Raw genomic sequence first — 25669 nt, 5'->3', positions numbered from 1 at the left:
TCTCATGCATGTATGAATTCATCTTCTTTATTAATGTTAATATCACTTTCTAAATTACTAAAAACCCGATGTCTCTGCGAAGAAAGGCTATCCTTAATTACTAGTTTACAATGTCTTGTCTCGCTAACAATTAATTATGCATTACATACGCACAGAAGCTTAAGATAACCAAAACTCACCACCGCAAAATCAGGACCATAAACAAAAGCGCAAAACGAAGCACAACAACGAAACATAGAGATTAAGGGAAAAATAAAGCTTTGAACGTGAAGTTGTGAACTAGGGACTGAGGGTGCAAGAATATAATCAATATATGCGTAGAAGTAAATGGGAAGTTTTTTTTTCTTACATTTTATGAAGGACATAATAATCACTTAAATTGACTTGGATCACATTGATAATGGACCAAGTAAATGTTGAAGAGAGCTGCTCCCTCCACCACCCCAAATGCTTCCTACACCTCCCCACTATTTTTTTTATTCCAAAACTATCCTACATTAATTTAACTTTTACTTTTTACTTTATTTATCTTTTTTAAACCTCTAAATCTTCTTACACCCCTACACCTCGGTCTTGCGCATTTTTCCTGCAGTTGAATGCACCTGATTGCTTTTATCTTTCTTTTTAACGAATAGAATGAACCATAAACCAGATAAAGCTATATGCACAACCATTCCTATACCCTTTCTAATATTCTGCATCATTTTTTAAATAATCAAAGTACCATTATTATCACTTTCCTCCACATACAAAGTAAAATTTATTCTTGAAACCATAAGAATGAAAAACCTTGTATTAGAGATTTACAATGCTTTTTGTTGATTATGAATATAGTTCTTGTAAGAGTCGGAAGGTGTAAGCCAGTAAGGACCTCAATGTTGATAATTAATTATTTTTTATTTATTTATGCTTCTTTCATTAATTATTAGGGTTATTCTTCTTCGCTCTATGCATTGTTATGTTTAACTCATTCATGGCATGATTATTGGTTTTCGTGATATGGACAAATACGGTGAAACCTAGATATGGAGAATTGCTCCCAAAAGCAGTATTGCCTAGACATAGGGATATGAGTTTTGGTTATCTTAAGCTTCTGCGCGTTTGTAATGCAGAATTAATTGTTAGGGAGACAAGACATTGTAAACTGGTAATTAAGGATAGGCTTTCTTCGCAGAGACATCGGGTTTTTAGTAATTTAGAAAGTGATATTAACATTAATGAAGAAGATGAATTCATACATGCATGAGAGGAAACTTGGTGAAATCTAAACCCCAACAACATATTCATCTCATACTTTCAATATCATCCATTCACCTCATAGCGAAGAAAGCTTATCCTTAATTACTAGTTTACAATGTCTTGTCTCCCTAACAATTAATTCTGCATTACATACGCACAGAAGCTTAAGATAACCAAAACTCATATCCCTATGTCTAGGCAATACTGCTTTTGGGAGCAATTCTCCAGATCTAGGTTTCCCCATATCTGTCCATATCACGAAAACCAATAATCATGTCATGAATGAGTTAAACATAACAATGCATAGAGCAAAGAAGAATAACCCTAACAATTAATGAAAAAAGCATAAATAAATAAGAATCAATTCATATACGTGAAAGTTCACAAGGTTATATCATCCCCCAACAACAAAGAATGTTTAGTTCCCCATCATTATGGAGAAACTAGATGAACAATGGAATGAAAAAGATAGAAAAACCCTAAAAATTGAAGAGGAGAGCTTTCGCATCCACTTCTGCCTTCAGAGAGTTGGAGAAAATATGAATTTGTGTTAATTCTATCAAGAGATACCCTCTCTAGGTCGAGCTAATCCTTAAATAGGGTTAAATTGGGCCATGGGCCAACATTGACACCGCTCAGCGCCCCTACTTAGGGCGCTCAGGCGTGCTTGCGAGAAGAATGACGCTCAGCGTCCAATGGAGGGCGCTCAGGTGTTAAACGTTGTAGGAAAGATGGCGCTCAGTGCCCCAAAAAGGGCGCCCAGGTGTGATTGTGAGGCTTCATCACTGAGGGTCATGAAAAGGGCGTCCAACCGTGAGTGCGACCTTCTACAACCCTCTCTTATGGTGCTCTTTCTGTCCTTTATGAGTTCCAACTTCCTGACAACTTAACTCCTCCTCCAATTCATCCCAATTTCCTACAAAACCAAGGGGATTTAGTGATAAAATCTTCAAGTCTAACCTCAACTCTATTATTTCCCAAAATAAACCAAAATTAAGAGAACAAACAAGTTTCTAAAAGGGTTCATTTGATATCAAAATTTATTCTCAAGTAACGGTGAAATCAACCGTTATCACAACCCCAAACTTGAAACTTTGCTTGTCCTTAAGCAAAACAAAATGTAACTCAGCCTAAACAACACTTCAATGGTTCAACACATCACAAACACTTTCTTCCAAGACAAGTAATCACCACAACTGCTTATCATACAAATCTCACTATGGTGCTCATATTATCCCAACATACAACAGATGCAAACTCATGAATGATCAATAGCTAAACAAGAATGTTATCTTATAATGCATGGAACTAATCCTCTCCAAAGATAGTGTTTCACTTAAGCACTCAAAAATGAGGTACGCTCATGCACTCTACTATCACCATGTCACATGAATCAACTTTGCCTTTCATTTAACCACAATCAAACATACTCACAAGCAAGTTATCATCACAAGGACTTTTCAAGGCTTGTAACGTGGCTGGGCTAAGAAGAAAAATTGGTTTTTCTGGACAACAAAGTTCCTTGAGTTAAGAGAGTGCATAGTTCATTCATTCACATGAACAATTCATCTCTTTTTACTTTTTATGTGAGAAACCAAATTTTCAATTTATTCCCAACTTCACTTACATTGAGCTCATTTTTTTCTTCTTTTATTTTTACTTCTGCTCAATGCCTTTTCACGAATTTCACAAAGTTCTTTTTGGTTTCTCACCACCCCAAACTTGAACCATTCTCCATTACCACATACACATACTCTACTCAACTCAAGGTAAGGATTTCAACAAGGGTTTTTCAACTTCCAAATTTAGGCTCAAGGTGCAAAGGATAAAGAAAAACATTGATCTTTGTTGGGTTCACCTATAAACATTGGCTCTAAGGGAGAAAAAAACATGGCCTTGATCATTTGTAACAAGCAAACAAGTGGTTTAATCATAGAAACTTAGACAAAATCAATCATGCTTCCAAAGTAATAGCAATCAATCAATCAAAAACTCTAGAGCCCAACCTTTCACAGGTTAACTCACGTTCCACAATTTGATAAACATCCTACCCAGCACATTAATCACAATTAACATCATGCATCAATTTCTAACAATCATGAGCAACCACCTGCATTATAAGACTTAACCATGCATCATCTCAACATCAATCACACAATAAAAACCCACAAGATAGCAATTACTCATCACATACATATTATAGCCAAACCATCCAAACATATCATTGAGGTGAGTACATTTTAACCAAATTCACAAACTTCTAAAGAGATAAGTTCAGAAAACAGGGTTGACTCCCTATAAGCTTCTTTAACGTCACTAGCTTGACACCATTATGATCAAGGATCCACCATCTTCACGACTGTGGAAGGCTCAATCTCTCCACCCAGATAATGCATAAGACGTTGCCCATTAACCACCCAACTTCTTTGTGGATCACTAGCAGTCGGATCTACCAACTCAATTGCTCTATGTGGTTTGACATCCTTAATCACGAACGGCCCAGACCACTTAGACTTCAATTATCCAGGGAAAAGTTTCAAGCATGAGTTAAACAATAACACCTGTTGTCCTGGATGAAAAATCTTCTTTATCAGCTTCTTGTCATGATAAAATTTGACCTTTTCTTTGTAATTCCTAGAAGAATCATAAGCATGCAACTGCATCACTTCAAGCTCAAGAGTTTGCCTTCTTCTTCTATTAGCAGTGTCAAAAGGATCAAAGTTCAAGAACTTTAATGCCCATAAAGCTCGATGCTCCATCTCTACTGGCAAATGACATGCTTTTCTATAGACTAATTGAAAAGGAGATAGCCCGATAGCAGTCTTCATTGCAGTTTTGTATGCCCAGAGCGCATCATCTAACTTCTGAGACCAATCCTTCGTTGATGAACCAAATGTCTTTTCCAAAATCTTCTTTATCTCCCTATTAGACACCTCAGCTTGCCCATTGGTCTGTGGATGATAAGGTGTAGCCATTTTATGTCTCACACCATAATTCTTAAGTACTTTTGCAAGCTAAGCATTACAAAAATGAGATCCTCCATCACTGATGAGCACTCTGGGAACCCCAAACATGGCAAAAATTTGCCTTTTCAAAAATTTAATGACAGTATTGGCATCATTCCTAGGACAAGCAACTGCCTTCACCCACTTACTCTCATAATCAACAACCACCAAGATATATTCATGATTAGAAGATGGTGGAAAAGGTCCAATAAAATCTATCCCCCAGCAATCAAAGACTTTAACCGCTAAGATGCCTTGTAATGGCATTTCATGTCTTCTTGAGATGCTTCAAGTTCTCTGACATTTATCACAATTTCTCGCATGGTTATGAGCATCTTTAAACAAAGTAGGCCAATAAAATCCTGATTGGAGAACATTTGTAGTTGTTCTCTCTCCATTAAAATGTCCTCCATAAGGTGAATCATGACAATGCAAAAGAATTCCTTATGCTTCTTCATGAGTAACACAACGTCTCAAAATATTATCTGCTCCAATCTTAAATAAAAATGGATCATCCCAGATGAACTATTTTGCATCATGCAAAAAATTTCTCTTCTATTGCCAATTCAAATCTTCTGGAATTACTTCTACAACTTTAAAATTAGCCATATCAGCAAACCATGGCCTCTGTTGAATATACATAAATGTTTCATCTGAAAAAGACTCCCAAATTTCTTTCTCCTTGCTTGTGATATCACAATTTACTAGTCGAGATAGATGATCAACAATCACATTCTCACTGCCTTTCTTGTTACGGATTTCCACATCAAACTCTTGTAGTAAAAGTACCCATATAATCAAGCGTGGTTTAGAATCTGGCTTGGTTAATAAATACTTTATAGATGCATGATCCGTGTAAATAACCACTTTAGACCCAATGAGATAAGGTCTAAATTTCTCCAAGGCATATACTATAGCAAGAAATTCCTTTTCTGTAGTAGCATAATTCAACTGGGCTTCATTCAAAACTTTGCTTTCATAATAAATAGCGTGAAACATCTTCTCTCTTCGCTAGCCAAGCACAACGCCTATAACATAATCACTAGTTTCACACATCAACTCAAAGTCTCGATTCCAATCTGGAGCTACAATTACTAGCGTAGAAACCAACTTCTTCAAAATATCAAAAGCCTTCATGCATTCATCATCCATCACAAAAGGCACATCTTTGATAAGAAGATTGCTTAAAGGTTTGGCAATCTTAGAAAAATCTTGAATAAATCTTCTATAAAACCTAAAATGCCCTCGAAAACTCCTAATTCCTTTCACATTAGTAGGTGGTGGAAGTTTCTCAATTACTTCCACTTTTTCTTTGTCAACCTCAATTCCCTTGGAAGAAATTTTATGTCCCAAAACAATATCTTCAGTCACCATAAAATGTGATACAAGAAGGTCTAACACCATAGGACCCATTACAAGAGGAATGGCCAAAAAGCTCCAAGATGAGTATTCTCCCCAAGGTCAAATACTATTTGCTATTTTTGTATGGAAAATTGGAGAACAAGAACATGTTCCAAATTTGCCAAAACATGGAGAAGGGTAAAATGGACATTTACACACAAGAAGGGGTGTGCTTATCCTTCTATGGGGTGGCATTAGTAATTTTTCATTTTTCATATGTAAAATTCAATTATCCACGTGTTTCATAAGGCTTTCTAGGAGCCACACATTCAGCACATGGTTAACATTTCAGATCTAAAGAAAACGTGTAAGGCTTGCTTAAGCTTTGAGATTGATCTATAAAATCTCATAAGCAAAGCTTGAAGTTCACTTTTGAATATATGGAGTTTTACCATGCTGATGCATTTTTCCAGCAAAGAACTCTGCCAAAAGTCACCTCTTATTGAGCTTTCCTTCTCCTTCTAGCTTCCTTCCATGGAAGGCCGTCTGAGTTAGATATTCCACTCACCATAGAGCTCTGCATCCATCTCTACATCCATCTCTGCATCCAGATCTGTCTCCACTACATTAACTATACTGCTGCTGCTAAATCACATCTTAGTCCGCTGCCACTGCCTCTCGTGAGCCATATTCAACACTGCTCATGATTCAATTCATCATTCCACTGCCTTCAATCCTCACTTCTGCTGGAGCAACTTCATCAAGTGGTATTCAGAGCCTTGGTTCTGCATCACGCTCCAGCTGAGTATCTGTTTTCATTCGCTGCATTCTGTCAACATTTCCATTCTTGTTTTCTGTATTCTATTGTACTGTTACATTGTTTTCACAATTCCAGTAGATTTCAATTGAGAAATTTGTTGTTTCCAGCTTTTAATTGCTTTATTGTTCATCATTTTAATCGGTCAATTCTTTGCTTTGAGTCTTTTAATTTTGAAATCTAATTTTGTCATGTCTAGTAATGTGTTTTGGTTTATTTTGTCAAAATTCTGAGTTGAAACTGGTTTGGGATAAATCTGCTGTGTTTGGCTGGATTTTCAATAGAAGCACATCAGATGAGCAATGATTAAAGAGCTCAGTGCATCATGAAGTCCATCACAGTGCAGTGCCAATGGATGCCTATCTAATTCTGTGTTAAATCTGGTTTTTCATGTGTTTTTCTCTGAAACTGCACCTGTGTTTTTCTCTGAAACTGCACTGTATGGAAACATCATCCTTGGCTGTGTTGATGTGCTGAATTTGCTGTATGTGCAAACCATACAAACATCATTAAAACTGGATGCACCATTCTGCAGAATCTGGAAATCCTTGTGTAAGCAGCTTGACCGAACTGCAATTAGCTTTGTTTGAGTCATTTTTCTGATTTTTGAATCTGTCCAGATTAGAACTCATATTTGGATATCTTTTCAGTCATTCCTAGAGTCTTGTTTAAGTCTGATTTGCTGTCCTAGAGTCATTTTAATTGATTACATATCAGTTTGATTCTTTTGCTAAAAATGATTGGTGAATTGGCCAAATTTGGTGTGAAAGAGCAACTGCAATAGTCAAATTTTGATTTAAAAGCATTTAGCCTCTGCTGGCAGTTTGCACAAGTCATATTTGGTAAAACAAATTTGCTCCAATCATAAAATTAAGAGTCCAAATTTGTTTGTGCAAAATGACCATTCAAACCACCAATTTTTAAGCATCTTTTCCTGGTATAGTTGCAGAATTTTTAATTTGAAAGCTTGTTGTGATTACTGCATCAAATTTAGTTCAGAATTGGTAGCAAAAGCTTGGTTCAATTGAATTAGAAGAAGTGCACAATTCAAATCTTACCATAAGCATTGTAAAAAGCTGTGTGAACCAGTGCCAAGCAAAATTTAAAATCTGATGCACAGTTTTTCAGCTTTCTTCTAGGCATTTTATCAAACACTTTGCCTAGTTTACATTTGGTTTCGAAATTGATCACATATGCAACTTATCTTTGTTTCTTGCTTTTCAAATCTACTCTAGATCCTTTCTTAAGTTCATTTTGAGTGCAACCATTCATTGGAAACCGATTAATTGATTGATTTAAGCTGTTTGAAAATCCTGCACATAAGCTGTTTGATAAAACTACAGTTGTGCATTCTGGTTTAACAGTTTCTAGCAGCAACAGTGTTGATTTTCTAGCTTAATAATCGATTATTGGTGGTCTGTATGAGCTCTTTGTTGGGTGCAGAATTATCTCAGGAGGTCCTACAACACTGGTAGCATCTTAGGGAGTGGATTGGAGCAAGGAAAGATCAACATTGAGGCTGAAATTTTTGGTGCAGCAGAACCAAATTCTTCACTGGTCTGCATCAAACTGGTTGCTGCAACAACAGCATAATTCACTTGCAGCTGAGAGAATTGCATGAATCCAAGCTGATTCATTACTTGTTTGAGAGCAACCAAAGCTGCCACATTCAACCACATCCTTGTTTACCAAATTTTGTTGTTTCCCTTGTATTTTTTGTGTTTACTTTATTTTCCAATTTTGTAAGTTGGCCATTTCAAGCAAGTGAAGTGGAAGAGCTCATAAGTGTTCTTCCCTCATTTGCTAACTTGACTGAAAGTCTCATCACTTTAAAATTGGTAGACGGTGAGTGTGTCTTAGATCCAAAAGTCTAAGCCTCACCTAGGAGACCTCACTTTAATTGCTTGTCCCATTCTCGACTAGATAACATATATCTTGTGCGAATAGGAAGCTCTCTTAGGGGTCCGAATTTAGAGTTAGGTTGTGTCTTTTCTTTGCTTTGTGTTTTCTTTGTTGTCTTTAAGACTTAAGTGGATTTAAGAGTGATTTTGATCTAAGGACTCTAGTAAGTAGCAAGAAGCATATTTGGCAAGGATAAGGCTTGGTACTTAAGCATTCCTAGTGAATCACCTCCCTTACCTGGAATATTGCTTCAAGTGAAAATCTCTAGTCTTTACTTCAAGAATAACATTTAAGTCCATCATAATGTCTAGAAGGCATTCTCCTAGAATTAGTGATAGTGAAAAAGAACATTTTTCTCTTCAAACTTTAGTTAATGAATTCAAGGAAATAAGAAGAGAAATGAATGAAGAGAAAGCCAACAGAGAGCTTCAAAATGTTGTTATTCAAGATGAGTTGAGAATGATAAGGAAAAGTAAGTCTAGGGGAAGTCAGAGTGACAACTCTCAAGAGGGAGGGATGTCTATGAGTTTGGGTGATTATTACCCTCATCAGCCTTCTACTTCTAGAAGGCATAGGAGAAATTCTCATGCACCCCCACCTTCTAAAGAAGTCAATGTTGTGTTGCCTCACTTCCATGGGAAGGACAATGTAGAGGCTTATCTTGATTGGGAGATGAAAGTGGAACAATTGTTTGAATGCCACCAAGTGAGTGAAGAGAGGAAAGTCTCTCTAGCTACCCTAAGCTTTCAAGGGTATGCAATGTATTGGTGGACTGCCTTGGTCAAGGAGAGGCTTAGACATCAAGCCCCTCCCATCCACTATTGGAATGATCTCAAGACTGCCCTTAGGAGGAGACACATTCCCTCCTACTACAATAGGGAACTCATGGATAAACTCCAAAGGTTACAACAAAGGTCTATGACAGTTGAGGAATATAGACAAAAGATGGAGTTGTATATGATGAGGGCAGGCATAGTGGAGGGTCCAGAAATTACTTTAGCTAGATTTTTAAGTGGGCTCAATTTTGACATAAGAGATAGGGTTGAACTTTTACCTTATAGAGATTTGAATGATCTTGTTCAAATGTGTATAAAGGTAGAACAACAAAACTTGAGAAAATCTTCTTCTAAAAGAATTCAAGTTCAACCTACTTTTGAAAAGAAAATTTTTAAAGAAAAAGAGCCATTTAAACCTCTAGCCAAAATAGAAGAGAGACCCAAGAAAGAGACACCCTCACACACAAGAACAAGTGAAATCAAATGCTTCAAATGTCTAGGGAGGGGTCATGTAGCTACTCAATGTCCTACAAAAAGAAACATTATTTTGAAAGGCAAGGACATTTATAGTAGTGAAAGTGACACCCCAACTAGTACAAGTGAGAATGAGGAAGAAGAGAGGGAAGAGGAAATATATGCTGATGATGGGCAACTTCTCATGGTGAGAAGGATACTTAGCAACCAACCAAGTCTTGAACACATATCACAAAGAGAGAACATCTTTCACACAAGATGTAAAATTCAAGAAAATCATTGTTCTCTCATTGTTGATAGTGGATCTTGTTGCAATTGTTGTAGCACAAGGTTGGTTGAGAAGTTGAAGCTTGATATTATACCCCATCCAAAACCTTATAAACTTCATTGGCTAAATGAAGATGGGGATATAATAGTCAAGAATCAAGTGAAGTTGGCATTTTCCATTGGGAACTTCAAAGATGAAGTTTTATGTGATATAGTTCCCATGGAAGCATGTCATGTGTTATTGGGGAGACCATGGCAATTTGATCATCAAACTATCCATCATGGTCTAACCAATACCATCACTATCCATCAAAAGGACAAGAAGTTTGTGCTTCATCCTTTGACTCCTACCCAAGTGGCTAAGGATCAAGCACAAATGAAGTCTTTAAGAAAGCAAGAACATGATAAAAAGAAAAAGTCAAAAAGAAAGGAGGGTATAGCAACAAGAGTGCCACCTAAGGTCACTCAACATGAAGTCCTTTTAAACAAAAAGACTTTAATCAATACACTTCAAGTTGAGCAACCTTCATATCTTCTTCTTTTTCAAGGGACACTTACATGCACATCTAGTGATTCAAAGACTTCAACTCCTTCTCCTTCCATTCAAAAACTTTTGAAAGAATTTGATGATCTATTCCCACAAGAAATTCCAAAAGGGCTTCCACCCATAAGAGGAATTGAACATCATATTGATTTCATCCCAGGGGCAGTTCTTCCTAATAGGCCAGCCTATAGGACAAACCCCCAAGAAACTAAGGAGATTGAGACACAAGTCCAAGAGTTGCTAGATAAAGGCTTAGTTCAAAAGAGTCTAAGTCCATGTGCTGTACCAGTGTTGCTTGTACCAAAAAAAGATGGGAAGTGGCGCATGTGTTGTGATTGTAGAGCTATCAACAACATCACAATCAAGTATAGACATCTCATTCCTAGGCTTGATGATATGTTGGATGAATTGCATGGAGCACACATATTTTCAAAGGTAGATTTAAAAAGTGGCTATCACCAAATAAGAATTAAAGAAGGTGATGAATGGAAAACTGCCTTTAAGACCAAGTTTGGATTATATGAATGGCTAGTTATGCCTTTTGGTCTTACAAATGCTCCAAGCACATTCATGAGACTTATGAATCATGTCCTTAGGGATTGCATTGGGAAGTTTGTAGTTGTCTACTTTGATGACATCTTGGTATATAGTCAAAATTTGCAAACTCATGAAAATCATTTAAGAGTTGTTTTAACAATTCTTAGAACACACAAATTGTTTGCAAACTTTGACAAGTGTACCTTTTGTGTTGATAGTGTCATATTTCTTGGATTTGTGGTCACCAAAAGTGGGGTTCATGTGGACCCAGAAAAAATAAAGGCCATCCAAGATTGGCCTCCTCCAAAGAATGTAGGAGAAGTAAGGAGCTTCCATGGGTTGACAAGCTTTTATAGAAGATTTGTTCCTAACTTCTCTAGTCTTGCTTCACCCCTCAATGAGTTGGTGAAAAAAGATGTTACATTCCATTGGGGGGATAAACAACAAAAGGCTTTTGAGCTACTCAAAGAGAAGCTCACACAAGCACCCATTCTAGCTTTGCCAAATTTTTCCAAAACTTTTGAGCTAGAATGTGATGCTTCGGGATTTGGCATAGGTGCAGTATTATTACAAGAAGGACACCCAATTGCATACTTTAGTGAAAAACTTCATGGTGCCTCTTGTAATTACCCCACCTATGACAAAGAACTCTATGCACTTGTGAGGGCTCTTCAAACTTGGGAACATTACCTTGTTGCCAAGGAGTTTATCATTCATAGTGATCATGAATCACTTAAGTATTTGAAGAGTCAACACAAGTTACAAAAGAGGCATGCTAAGTGGTTGGAATTCATTGAACAATTCACTTATGTTATTAAATACAAGAAAGGAAAATCCAATGTTTTGGCTGATGCTTTGTCAAGAAAAATTAATCTATTAGCCACATTGGGAGCTCAAATTCTTGGATTTAATAACATTCTTGAATTATATTCACAAGATCTTGATTTTGCTCATATCTATGAGGAATGTCTCAATAAGCCTCAAGGAGGGTTCTATGTGAAAGAGGGGTATCTTTTTAAAGAAGGAAAAATTTGCATTCCCCAAGGTTCACATAGAAAACTCCTTGTTAAAGAGACACATGAGGGAGGATTAATGGGACATTTTGGGGTAGAAAAGACCCTTGGCATGTTGAAAGAAAAATTCTTTTGGCCTCACATGAGAAGGGATGTTCAAAGGCATTGCTTTAAGTGTATAACTTGTTTAGAAGCTAAATCTAAATCAATGCCTCATGGACTTTATACTCCTTTGAATGTTGCTTCCACCCCTTGGGAAGAGATAAGTATGGATTTTGTGTTAGGTCTTCCCAAAACTTCTAGGGGTTTTGATTCTATCTTTGTGGTGGTAGATAGATTTAGCAAAATGGCTCATTTTATACCTTGCCACAAAGTAGATGATGCAAGCAACATTGCAAAGTTATTCTTTAGAGATGTGGTTAAACTTCATGGGTTACCTAAGGTAATAGTTTCGGATAGAGATACAAAATTTCTTAGTCACTTTTGGCGGACCTTATGGTCTAGATTAGGGACTAAGTTATCTTTTTCTACTACTTGCCATCCTCAAACAGATGGTCAAACTGAAGTAGTCAATAGATCTCTTTCCACTTTACTAAGGGTAGTTCTTAAAGGAAATCACAAATCTTGGGATGAGTACCTACCTCATGTTGAGTTTGCTTACAATAGAGTAGTTCATGGAACTACTAAATTGTCTCCTTTTGAAGTTGTTTATGGTTTTAATCCTTTGACACCCATGGATTTAATACCCCTTCCAAATTCTATTGATTTTATTCATCAAGATGGGGTATCTAAGTCTAAATTTATCAAAGAATTACATCAAAGGGTTAAAATTCAAATTCAACAACAAAATGAGAAATATGCCAAGCAACATAATAAGGGTAAGAAAGAGTTAATCTTCAATGAAGGAGATTTAGTTTGGATTCATCTTAGAAAAGAAAGATTTCCTCAATTAAGAAAATCCAAACTCAATCCTAGAGGAGATGGACCTTTTAGAGTGATAAGGAGGATTAATAACAATGCCTATCAACTTGATCTTCCTCCTGAATATGGTGTTCATGCTACCTTCAATGTATCTGATCTTAAACCTTTTTCAGGATTTGCTAGTGAAGATGAAGACCTTTTGGATTTGAGGACAAATCTTTCTCAAGAGGGAGGGGATGATGCAAGAAGGTCTAACACCATAGGACCCATTACAAGAGGAATGGCCAAAAAGCTCCAAGATGAGTATTCTCCCCAAGGTCAAATACTATTTGCTATTTTTGTATGGAAAATTGGAGAACAAGAACATGTTCCAAATTTGCCAAAACATGGAGAAGGGTAAAATGGACATTTACACACAAGAAGGGGTGTGCTTATCCTTCTATGGGGTGGCATTAGTAATTTTTCATTTTTCATATGTAAAATTCAATTATCCACGTGTTTCATAAGGCTTTCTAGGAGCCACACATTTAGCACATGGTTAACATTTCAGATCTAAAGAAAACGTGTAAGGCTTGCTTAAGCTTTAAGATTGATCTATAAAATCTCATAAGCAAAGCTTGAAGTTCACTTTTGAATATATGGAGTTTTACCATGCTGATGCATTTTTCCAGCAACCAGAACTCTGCCAAAAGTCACCTCTTATTGAGCTTTCCTTCTCCTTCTAGCTTCCTTCCAGTGAAGGCCGTCTGAGTTAGATATTCCACTCACCATAGAGCTCTGCATCCATCTCTACATCCATCTCTGCATCCAGATCTGTCTCCACTGCATTAACTATACTGCTGCTGCTAAATCACATCTTAGTCCGCTGCCACTGCCTCTCGTGAGCCATATTCAACACTGCTCATGATTCAATTCATCATTCCACTGCCTTCAATCCTCACTTCTGCTGGAGCAACTTCATCAAAATGACACTTCTCCCAATTAAGAACAATGTTTGTCTGCATGAATCTTTTAAGAACCATATCCAGATTAGACAAGCAAACTTGAAAAGAGTCACCAAATACTGAAAAATCATTCATGAAACTTCTATACATTTTTTTATCATATCTGCAAAAATTGCCTGCATACATCTTTGAAATGTGGTTCGAGCATTACACAAACCAAATGGAATTTTTCTATAAGCAAAAATACCAAACGGACATGTAAAAGCTGTCTTTTCTTGGTCTTTTGGATCCACCACAATTTGATTGTACCCTGAATAACCATCCAAAAAACAATAGAAAGCTTGTCCCGCCAATCTCTCCAACATTTGATCCATGAAAGGAAGAGGAAAGTGATCCTTTCTTGTAGCTTTATTCAACTTTCTATAATCAATACACATCCTCCACCTAGTAACCGTCCTAGTAGGTGATGACTGAGGTAGGGAGACGGATCTGCTGAACCGAGAGAGTTTTCTCACACTGAACTGTGGCTGGACTTCAAGATGCACCGTCGAGATTCAACTAAGAGTGCTTATCGGTAACTTCCAGCAGAATGATGGAAAGTATGGACATGGCAGCAGAAGAAGTGTAGTTTAGAGATAGCTGGATACGGATGCTGTGCTTAGTGAATGACTACAACTCAGGCAACCTTCCATACAAGGAAGGAAGTTGCAGGGAAAGATTTAAGCTAGTAAAGACTTTCAGAAGGAGAGTTGGCAAAAGCAATTCTCAGCAGAAATTTCATTCATCCAAAAGTGTTTTTACAAAGGTAGCTTCCATAAATTTATAGGCTATCCATGGAGCTGCAGCGTGGAAGTGATGGACCGAGAATTGTGGATCAGCTGCCATGTGGTAACCCATGTGTAAAATATGAAGGCCTTCTAGAAAGGCTTATTCAAAATGTGCTAAAAACAAATCAACACGTGATCTGGTGGTGTTGATGGACGGAAGATCTTGCTATGGTGTGCTTAGCAAAGTGTGGTGGTGCAACTAGCAACTTTGACAGTCATATGGATAGATTTGCCCCTTCTCTTGGTGTCTCCAAATTCCACTTAAAATGAAGGAAAAGAACTTGCCCTGTTGTGTCCATATCTTTGATGAGAGGGTCGCACCTCCCACAAAAGTTGTGCATAAAAGAATGCAGTATAGTACTAGGAAGTGACTCCTAGGTCGTCTCTCAAGGACCAATTGTGGTTCAGGTAATAGGTCGAACACATTAGGGGGGGGTTCGAAAAGGTTTTGCAAAAATTAAAGAACTTAATAAAGACACAGATGCAAACAAACTAATTTAAGCTAGCATGGTTATTAAACTAGCACTATTAAAAGCTTTAGACAACATTCAAACATCAAAAACTGTTACAAACTGATTAACAAACACAGTTAAAAATAATTAAATGCAACACTAACTCAAACACATAAACTCAACCTATTAATTAAATTAATTAAAAACCAAAGAAACCAACAAGCCTAATTTAATCCTAGCAAATTACTTGTCATAATGGCAATTAAAAAATGAATTTAAAAGTCCAATTGGCCAAAGAAAGAACACATGGCCGTGAGTCATCATGCACCCAAGTCAAACTTCAATTTCACCTTAAATAAGCCACAAAATGTGTTGATTTCTTCTCCCATGTGCACCATTTTTCAAGAAATTAAGCATGTGCCTTCCACACTCTCCAAGACCGTCCCCTCTCTCCTTCCATGCAGCAAAGAAATGATTTTATACACCAAAGCACACAATTTACGTGAACCACCAAGAGGAAATGCCAAAGAATGCTTCAAAGACCAATGTGCAAATGGAAGATACCATGGGTGCTCCTACCAATGTGCCAAGTAAGCTAAATCAAATGAAAACAAACTCTTAAAACCTCCATTTCTCATTGCAATTCACGGCTGGAACAAGCAAAGGCCAAATCTCAAAGTGGAAACATTCCTTGGGTCAAAACAAGCATCTTTTGTGTTGGTCCAAAAGTGGTAAAAATTAAATGAAGCAATTTCCTCTCTCCTACAAACTCCAAACGGTTTTTCTTCAAGAATTATGCATCCAAAAGCTTTCTTCCACTCTTCAATACAAAGAACAACTTCAAGAAACCAAAGTTAAAGTTGCAAATGAACACAAGAACAATAAACCCAAACTTCTACTCATCAACCCATCTTTAACACTACCATTTCTTCAAGTTTCTTTGCAAAAACGAAAATAATACTTAGACCATTAATTCCAGTTCTGTCCAGCCTCCATAACATCACCAAGATCTGATCCCAACCTTGTCTCAAGCTTCAAAACCGAAAAATGCAAGAAAAGAGTTAAACCCACAACACCCACACATCATCTTAAGCTCTCTTCAACCTAAAACTACATAGAACTTCATTTTTATCATCCAACCATATAGAATGAGATAAAAACCGAGAGGAACAACAGCAAAGGGAGAGGAAAACGAAATATAAAGTTACTCAAACCCAACATCCACCATGGAAATGCAAAGACAAGCTCCAAAACTCAAACTCCAAGCACCAAGAACAAGCAAATGGAAGTGGAAATGAATAGTTTTTCACCACCAATAAGCTAAGACAACCAAGAGTAAATTAAGAGAAGAAGAAAATCTGCATCTTGCTCATTGAAATGGCCAAAAATGAGACACCCAAGTTAAGCTCTCCAAAAGAGTGTTCATACAAGAAACCCTAAGAGAGAAAAGCTCCAAAACGTGAAAAAAATGAAGTGTGTAAGAGTCTTTTTGTGTGGTTGGCTAAGGCTCTCTAAATGCCGAGAGTTTCTCCTCCAAATGGGGTCCACAATCAATTAAAACCCTAATAAAAAAGGCACATGTCCTACAAATGGGTCGTTTTACAAAATTGCCCCTAAAAGGGTCCAAAACACCTAATTCTAATTAAGGGCTTCTAGAAAACGAAATTACAATTTTAATTAGAATCTAAATGACTAAATGTTGAGCCTTTGAGTGTGTCACGCCACATCCCAATGCTCCAGATGATGTTTCCACAACTTTCCTGCAACCAGAAATGCACTTAATCAGCTCAGAAAACCCAAATTAGCACAATTACGAATTTCCGACCAAATTAAGCATAATTCAGAAAATGGGAAAATAATAGACAATTAAACACAATTCCCTAGTTTATTTAAGTGCAATAAACTAAATATAATTCAAGAAATAAAGACTCATCAATCTTCAAGCTCTTCTTGGATTCTTCTAGCCATACTTCTAGTAATGGGTCATGCCCTAAGTCATCAGTAGGTATGAGCTCATTCTTGTCATTATATATAATTGTCATCCCACCTTCCTTTGGCACTACCTGCACCGGGCTTACCCATGCACTATCAGAAATAGGGTATATAATGCCAACCTCAAGAAGATTCAATACTTCTTTTCTCACTTCCACTTTCATCACAGGATTTAGCCTTCTGTGTGGTTGAGCAATTGGTCTATACTCCTCTTCCATGAATATTTTGTGCATACAATAAGTTGGGCTTATGCCTTTAAGATACGAGATTGACCATCCAATAGCTCCTTTGTTAGTTTGTAATACTTCCACTAACTCTTCTTCTTCTTTGGGAGATAAAGAATTACTAATGATGACCGACTTATTCCCACCTTCTTCTAGGAAAACATGCTTTAGATGTGGAGGTAACATCTTCAATCCCGGTTTATTTTCCTTGCCTTTTTCCTGGTTCTTAAGCTCTTTAATTCTCGCTTCATGAACAAGGACTTCTTTCAATGCATCCAAGTCAGTCAAGCACTCATCAATCAATTCTTCTTCTTTCTCATTCAAATCTTCATATGCATCAATGAGTGTTTTCTCTAGAGGAGAAGAACAACGTAACATATTCTCTTGAATCAGACATACCTCATCTAACACATCAAGATGAAAACACTCTTTATCATCTTTTGGATGAGACATAGCTTCAAACACATCAAAATTCACCTCTTCATCTCGTACTCTCACCTTAAGTTTGCCATTCTCCACATCAATCAAGACTCGAGCCGTCTTCATAAAGGGTCTCCCAAGAATGAGAGGCATATCAACATCCTCCTCCATCTCCATGATGACAAAATCTACTGGAAACAAGAATTTGTCCACTTTAACAAGCACATCTTCAACTAACCCCATAAGGATATTTCAGAGATCTATCCCCTAGTTGGAGATTCATCCGAGTAGGCTTCAGTTCCAAACCTTCAATCATTTTAAACATGGAAAGCGGCATTAAGTTAATGCTAGCTCCCAAATCAATTAAAGCCCTTCCAACAGCTAACTTCCCAATAGTACATGGGATGGTGAAACTTCCTAGATCTTTAAACTTAGGAGGTAGGATTTTTTGTATGATAGCACTAAAATTCCCTTGCACTTCAATAGTTTCTTCTTCAATGTATTTCCTCTTTTTCGTGAGAAGTTCCTTAAAAAATTTAGCATATGAAGGCATTTGCTGTAGTGCCTTAGAGAAAGGTATGTTAATCTTCAGTTTCTTGAAAATTTCCATAAAACGCTCAAACTGTTTTTCTTTCTCCTTCCTAGAATAATTCTTTGGATAAGGAAGGGATTTCTCAAATATTTTTTTCTTTTTCTTCTCCTCCTCTTCTTCTTTTTCTCTCCTTTCATCTTTCTCTTTTTCTTCTTTCTCAACTTTTTCATTTTCGCTCAATCTCTCGTTTTCTTTCCTCTCTATTTTTCTCTCATCTAACACCTTGTTACTTCTTGTGATAACAGCTTTACAGTCCTTCTTAGGGGTAACACTACCATTAACCCCGTAGTCTCCCATCTTCCTTACTATTTGACCTACTTGTGTCTCCAACCTTCTAATTACAACTTTAGTGCTTTTTTTTATTAGAGATAGACACTTGCATGAACTGTTAGAGTGTGTCATCTAGTTTTGCCATTCTGTCAGATAAGGAAGGTTGTTGCTGCCCTTGTTGTTGTTGGGGTCTATTGAATTGCCCAACTTGCCCTTGACCCATGCTTGGGTGAGGTTTCCACCCTTGGTTGTAATTACCTTGGCGAAATTGATAATCGTGACCCATAAAATTGACATCTACTTTTGTCACTTCCGGCATAGCGCATTAACCATTAATATGATCGCCACCACATAGCTCGCATAGTTGTTGTTGAACTTGAAACACGTTCTGCAACTCCCTTAGCAATTGAGAGATTTTCTTCATCAGAGTCTCCAGTTGTTGAGTCTAAATCTTATTTTGTGCCAGTAGAGCATCTTGAGATTGCAATTGGTTAGAACTCCCTTTTGTTGCAATTGAGTCCTTTCACTGTGTATATTTCATTGAATGTGGTCAGATGCTCATATGGATTTTCATGTGACAATCCATTGAATTGGTTGCTTTTCACCAATTGAATCAACGCAGGCTTCATCTCCATGTTTACAACATTAACCCTCGGCCTTGCAATGCTATTAAAATGATGAGGGTCAATGACTGTTGCATAATCTGCCAAGGTACGTCTACCATTCTGCTCTTCAGCCATATTTTCTATCTCCTGGTCAGATCTTTGAGGTGAAGGGTGTAATAGAGTCTCAAGAGAAGGGAAAAGTTCTCTGGATGTTCTATTTCTCCTTTTTCTTCTACTGTTATCCAGACCTTCAAGAACAGGTTCAGAGACTTTTGTGCTTCTAGTCCGAATTGTACCCTGCATACACTAGAGAACAAAACACTAGAGCACCCAATTAGCAGAAAAAAATAGAGAAGATAAAATTAAAGATAAAAAAAATAAAAAGATAAAAAAATAAAAAGATAAAAATTAAAAATAAAGTCTAATTAGTTAAGAATCACACAAATAAAATAGTTTAAACCACGAGTCGCCGGCAACGGCGCCAAAAACTTGTTAAGATGTCGGCAAGTGTACCCAATTGTCTCAAGTAATAATAAAATGGTAAGAAGTATCGTTTCCCAAAGGACTCACGACACTAAACAATTATGTGATTACCCAACTAAATAAAACTTTTGAAGAACAATACATTCATTTTGAATGCAAATGCTATGAAAATAATCATGAATGAAATTTTGACCAATTGAAAGAAGAACACAACGGTGAATGCATGGTATTGAAAGTATGAGATGAATATGTTGATGGGGTTTAGATTTCACCAAGTTTCCTCTCATGCATGTATGAATTCATCTTCTTCATTAATGTTAATATCACTTTCTAAATTACTAAAAACCCGATGTCCCTGCGAAGAAAGTCTATCCTTAATTACTAGTTTACAATGTCTTGTCTCCCTAACAATTAATTCTGCATTACATACGAACATAAGCTTAAGATAACAAAAACTCATATCCCTATGTCTAGGCAATACTGCTTTTGGGAGCAATTCTCCAGATCTAGGTTTTCCCATATATGTCCATATCACGAAAACCAATAATCATGCCATGAATGAGTTAATCATAACAATGCATAGAGCGAAGAAGAATAGCCCTAACAATTAATGAAAAAATCATAAATAAATAAGAATCAATTCAAATACATGAGAGTTCACAAGGTTACATCATCCCGCAACAACAAAGAATGTTTAGTTTCCCATCATTATGGAGAAACTAGATGAACAATGGAATGAAAAAGATAGAAAAACCCTAAAAATTGAAGAGGAGAGCTTCCGCATCTACTTCTGCCTTTAGAGAGTTGGAGAAAATCTGAATTTGTGTTAATTTTTTCAAGAGATACCCTCTCTAGGTCGAGCTAATACTTAAATATGGTTAAATTGGGCCATAGGCCAAAATTGACACCGCTCAGTGCCCCTACTTAGGGCGCTCAGGCGTGCTTGCGAGAAGAATGTCGCTCAGCGTCCAATGGAGGGCGCTCAGCGCCCCAAAAAGGGCGCCCAGGCATGATTGCGAGGCTCCAACGCTGAGGGTCATGAAAAGGGCGCCCAAGCTTGAGTGCGACCTTCTGCAACCTTTTCTTCTGGTGCTCTTTCTGTCCTTTATGAGTTCCAACTTCTTGACAACTGAACTCTTCTTCCAATTCATCCCAATTTCTTACAAAACCAAGGGGATTTAGTGATAAAATCTTCAAGTCTAACCTCAACTCTATTATTTCCCAAAATAAACCAAAATCAAGAGAACAAACAAGTTTCTAAGTCAAAATGGGTTCATTTGATATCAAAATTTACTCTCAAATAACGGTGAAATCAACCGTTATCACTTCCTTAAATTCTTTTGGACTTTTTCTTGTTTTGCATTAAGGATTCTAAGCTCTTCTTTTAAGGTAGCTAAATATTGTTTTCTTTCAACTCTTTCTTTCCTTTCTAGCTCTCTCATCTCACATATTTGCTCTTGGTTTATTACAAGGGAAGAAGCAACAAATTTTCTTCTCATGCATGCTCTCAAGTCACACCAATCTTTAATTGGAGATTTTGTACCTTTCTCAACCTTAGGTTGTCTTTGATTCCACCATTCACTTGCATGTCCTACAAGCCTAGAGATGCATAAACTAAGTATATGATATTTACCATGCCTAACTAGGAATGAATGAAGTTCTTCTATTCTTTTCTCCCATGTTAGGTATGATAATGCACTAGTATTCTCACCAAAGAATGGAAGGTCACTCTTAACTTTAGAATGTAGCTCAACCTCACCATGACTTAAATACAAGCTAGTATAAAAACTCATTTGTTTTAAAAGAATTTTGAAAAAATATTTTCACAAATAATCCTAGACATTTTTAAGATTTTCAAAATGGCTTATGCAAACAAACTTAGTATTTCAAATAAAATTCCTTAAGAGCCTTAAGGAGACAAGAGAAGCTTAAGTTCACTTCCAAGAAAGAGAGGTGAATCACTATGGATTGCTTAGAAACCAAGTCTTTCCTAACCAAAGCTTACCTCAAGTTCTCTTGTACCAAACTTCTCAAAGGGATTTAAACTTCAAATAAAAGTTGACATACACTAGACTATCACAATTAAAGAAAGCAATTAAAGCTAATCTATGCGGCCTAATGGTGAAGTTAGAAGGAACTTTGGTTCCCTCACACTTACCAATTACAAAACACAATATTATCAAAGTCCAATGTTCTTGTTAGGACATATCCTAACAAGGCCAAATATTACAAGTCCAAAAAGGAAAACAACTACAATTTTACAATTCAAAGAAAATACACAGAAATCTTTTTTTTCTCACCAAGTGTATACTCTCTTGTTTTGTGTTTAGACCAAGACTTTAAGCTTCCCTTCAAGGCCTCCTTCACCTTTGGATGTTACTCACTGTTTTGGGCTGTCCTCCCAATGATCCTCACATTTTTTAACCATCCAAAGACCTACACCATAAGTTAACACTACTAAAGCCAAAAGGAGTCCAAGGAAAAAGTAAGAAAAGGTCTAAAATGAAGAAAGACTCTTCAAAAGGAGTTTTACTTTGACAGAACCATGAATGTTTAGAAGACAATCAAGCAATTAAATGGTAAGAAAGAAAGGTTAGCACAACAAAAGAAGTAACCAAAAGAAAGGCACTAAAATAGATCACAAAAATAAAAAAACTACTAGAAAATCATAAGGTGCTTTTGTCTTTTGGCAAGCTAGATCAAATAGTACACTAAGGCAACCTTTTTAGATCATCATGGCTGCTGGAACAACAGCTTGAAGACATAAAAATAAGCTCCAAATCAACATCAAAGTGCTCACACAAAATTGGTTAAAGATGGTACATGCATATGCTTTTACTTTTACTTTTTTGCTTTTGCTTTTGTACTTTTTGTCTACTTTTCTTTTAAACCTTTTATCTAATCTTTTTTTTTTATATTTTTAGCTCAAACACATAACAAATCAGACCTCAAATCTGGAATGTTATAAGGAGTTTCAAGTTCATACAAGCTTATAGCACCAAAATGAAGAAAACCTACTAGAATCAACTATAGCATGAAACACAAAAAGGGACATAATGGAAACCTAACTCTAAGAACTTATTGATGATCTAACAACAAGTATGAACTCAAATATGTAAAGAAAAAGCAATCAAGGGTACTCAAATGAAACAGTTTCCAAATTTACTCAAACATGTATTTTTTGGTGATTTTTCAAAGGTTAAACATGGAAGTAAATACATGTAAATGACTAAACATGACTCTAGACAACATGGATGGATTCAAAAATAAAAATGACACAAAATAAGCATATAAGACCAAACAAAACAGCAAGGAATGACTCAAAAAAAAAAGGAAAGGCACAAAAAAGTAGCCAAAACTACCAAAAACGAACTTGAAAAACGCTAATGACACCATCTTGGCAGCTTAGACCTTTGCTGAGTGTTTTACTTATAACTTTCTGCACAGAACTCCAAATGAAGTTATTCTTTTTTTGTTGGAAACTAGACTCAAAGGGCTTTCATTTGAATATTTTTATGTATTTTTTGTACAATTGAGCTAGATGCAGTTTAAGTTTGAAAATCGTCACAACTTGCTACCAGAACAAAATGATAGATGAAAAAAAACACAAGACAAGTAGGGAAATAATATCAACAACATGGAACAATAAAGGATAGATAAGGACCAAAAGAATTATCTCTTGAAGAACCAAGCTCTTGATACCAAATGATGGCAACCTCCTTGGCTAGGTTGGGCCAAAGCTAGGAGATGTGCATGGAGGGGTGTTCCTTGGATGAATGATGCAGAAATGTGGTGGTAAATGGTCCAAGGATGATGAGCTAATGTATGAATGGTGTAGAAGCTCAAAGCCTCTAGGAGATATGGTGGTGGTGGTGTAGTGTTTGGTGACTCCAAGAGAGGTTAGGCCAACTCAAGGAGGAAGGTGACTAGAGGAGCCTCATGGGTTGCTCTAGTCTTGATCTAAGATGAGTAGTGTGGCCAAAAATGGGTAGCATAATACTCAACATCAAAGATGAAATACAAGGGTGGAGACACCTCTATTTATAGGCCAAAGGTGTCTCCTTCTAACCCTAAAAGCATGATCTTCCACCTTTGCTCTCATTAGCCAAAAATGAGGCCTTCTAAGGAGTGGACAAGTGTCCATAAATCCTCTCCAATGATGGAAGTACATGTGGCCACTCACAAAACACAATCATCTCCATTCCTAGAGTGCCATGTGACCACAACTAAAAGAAAAAAACTCTCTACTCCTAAGGTGCTATGTGGCTACCTTTTAAAAAGTAAATCATCTCCAATGGAAGCATGACACATGGCACACACTTTCCTCTTAAGTATCTCATAACCCTAGCAAGTGCATCCCATGTTCTTGATTTGGACATTGAGTGTAGCTTCTCAGTCTACCTACTACATAAGCAATATCAAGTCTAGAAAAGCTCATCAAGTGCAGTAAGCTCCCAATTATCTGGGCATATTGAGGTTGAGATAATGATTCTCCTCTATTTTTCATTAATTTAGAATTAGCATCATAAAGGGGTACTCACTAGTTTCAGGTCATAAAACTCAAACTTCTTAAGAAGTTTCTCAATGTATTGTTCTTGAAATATTAATATACTATCTCTCTTCCTTATGATTCTAATACCTAAAATCACATTGGCTTCACCAATGTCTTTCATTTCAAATTTTGATCCTAGAAACAATTTAGTTATAGCGACAATCTGATTGCATGTACCAAAAATTAACATGTCATCCATATACAAGCATATAATGACCCAATCACCATTTTCAGATTTAGAGTACACACATTTATCAGCAACATTAGGTGAAAAACCATCACAAAGCAACACATTATCAAGTTTTTCATGCCATTGTTTTTGTGTTTGTTTCAACCATACAAGGATTTTAAGAGTTTGCATACTTTATCCTCTTGACCAGATACAACACACCCTTTAGGTTGAGTCATATAAATTTCTTCCTCTAAATCACCATTCAAAAAGGCTGTTTTAACATTCATCTGATGTATCACTAGTTTATGGATAGTTGCTAGAGCTAACAACACTCGAATAGAGGAAATCCTAGTCACAGGAGTAAAAGTATCAAAGTAATCTATGTTGGGTTTTTGGGTAAAACCTTCTGCTACTAATCTTGCCTTATACTTCTCTATGGATCCATTAGGATGATATTTATTCTTAAAGTTCCACTTACAACCAATGGGTTTTACTCCTTTAGGCAAATCTACTAAAGTCCAAGTATCGTTTTTTCTGAATTGATTCAATTTCAGTCCTAATGGCCTTATCCCACTGTTTTGCATCAGGAGCACTAGTAGCTTCTACAAAGCTTGTTGGATCATTATCAACAAGATAAGTATAAAATTCATCTCCAAAGGAAGTTTCCTTTCTCTGTCTTTCACTTCTTCTCAAATCCTCATTCATGGTATCATCATTATTATTATCATCAACAGGTTGAGTTATCTCACTAACCTTTAAGGGAAACACATGTTCAAAAAACCTAAACCTATAGGCAGCATGTTCAGCATAACCTAAGAACATACAATAAGAGGTTTTAGAGCATATTTTCCTTTTCTTAGGATCGGGTAACATCACCTTAGCTAAGCACCCTCACACCCTTAGATATTTAAGGTTAGGTTGGTAATCTTTCCACAACTCATAAGGAGTTTTACCGGTTTTCTTATGGAGTATTCTATTTTGTAAAAAACATGCAGTAAGCAAGGCTTCTACCCAAAGGTTATCAGGTGCACCAAAACTAACAAACATAGCATTCATCATTTCCTTAAGGGTTCTATTTTTTGTCTCAACTACTCCATTAGACTCAAGTGAATATGGTGGGGTCACTTCATGAATAATATCTTCTTTAACAAAAAATTCATTAAACAGTACATAAACACCATCTCTATCTGATCTAATTCTCTTAATCTTCTTATTCAATTGATTTTCTAATTCTATTTTATAGGTTAAAAACACATCAAAGGCTTCATCTTTATGTTTGATTATGTAAACTTTGGTGTAT

General features: G+C 36.5%; 2 protein-coding genes across 2 annotated transcripts; both read right to left on the bottom strand.

The window, feature by feature from the left end:
• Nucleotides 1-3575: 3575 nt before the first annotated feature.
• LOC108324543 (uncharacterized) lies at nt 3576-4214 on the bottom strand. The gene is made up of 2 exons (XM_017557484.1): nt 3801-4214; nt 3576-3752 (listed from the first exon to the last, which is right to left on the bottom strand). Exons 1-2 carry the CDS (start codon nt 4212-4214, stop codon nt 3576-3578), a joined length of 591 nt encoding a protein of 196 aa, XP_017412973.1.
• Nucleotides 4215-17924: 13710 nt separating this feature from the next.
• LOC108324542 (uncharacterized) lies at nt 17925-18305 on the bottom strand. The gene has a single exon (XM_017557483.1). It carries the CDS (start codon nt 18303-18305, stop codon nt 17925-17927), a length of 381 nt encoding a protein of 126 aa, XP_017412972.1.
• Between the last annotated feature and the right edge of the window lie 7364 nt (nt 18306-25669).

Source organism: Vigna angularis, chromosome 3 (assembly GCF_016808095.1).
Source record: "Vigna angularis cultivar LongXiaoDou No.4 chromosome 3, ASM1680809v1, whole genome shotgun sequence".
Lineage (NCBI taxonomy): Eukaryota > Viridiplantae > Streptophyta > Magnoliopsida > Fabales > Fabaceae > Vigna > Vigna angularis.
The sequence above is the reverse complement of the archived record's forward strand: the minus strand, read 5'-3'. Positions and strand labels throughout refer to the sequence as shown.

Bases quoted from the DNA above. Each gene is read 5' to 3' on its own strand.
- LOC108324543 (XM_017557484.1), bottom strand. From the start codon at position 4,214: ATGGCTACACCTTATCATCCACAGACCAATGGGCAAGCTGAGGTGTCT. The intron at 3,753-3,800 runs GTGTTATTGTTT...GGATAATTGAAG, and splicing joins TTTTTCATCCAGGACAACAG to TCTAAGTGGTCTGGGCCGTT.
- LOC108324542 (XM_017557483.1), bottom strand. From the start codon at position 18,305: ATGGAAATTTTCAAGAAACTGAAGATTAACATACCTTTCTCTAAGGCA.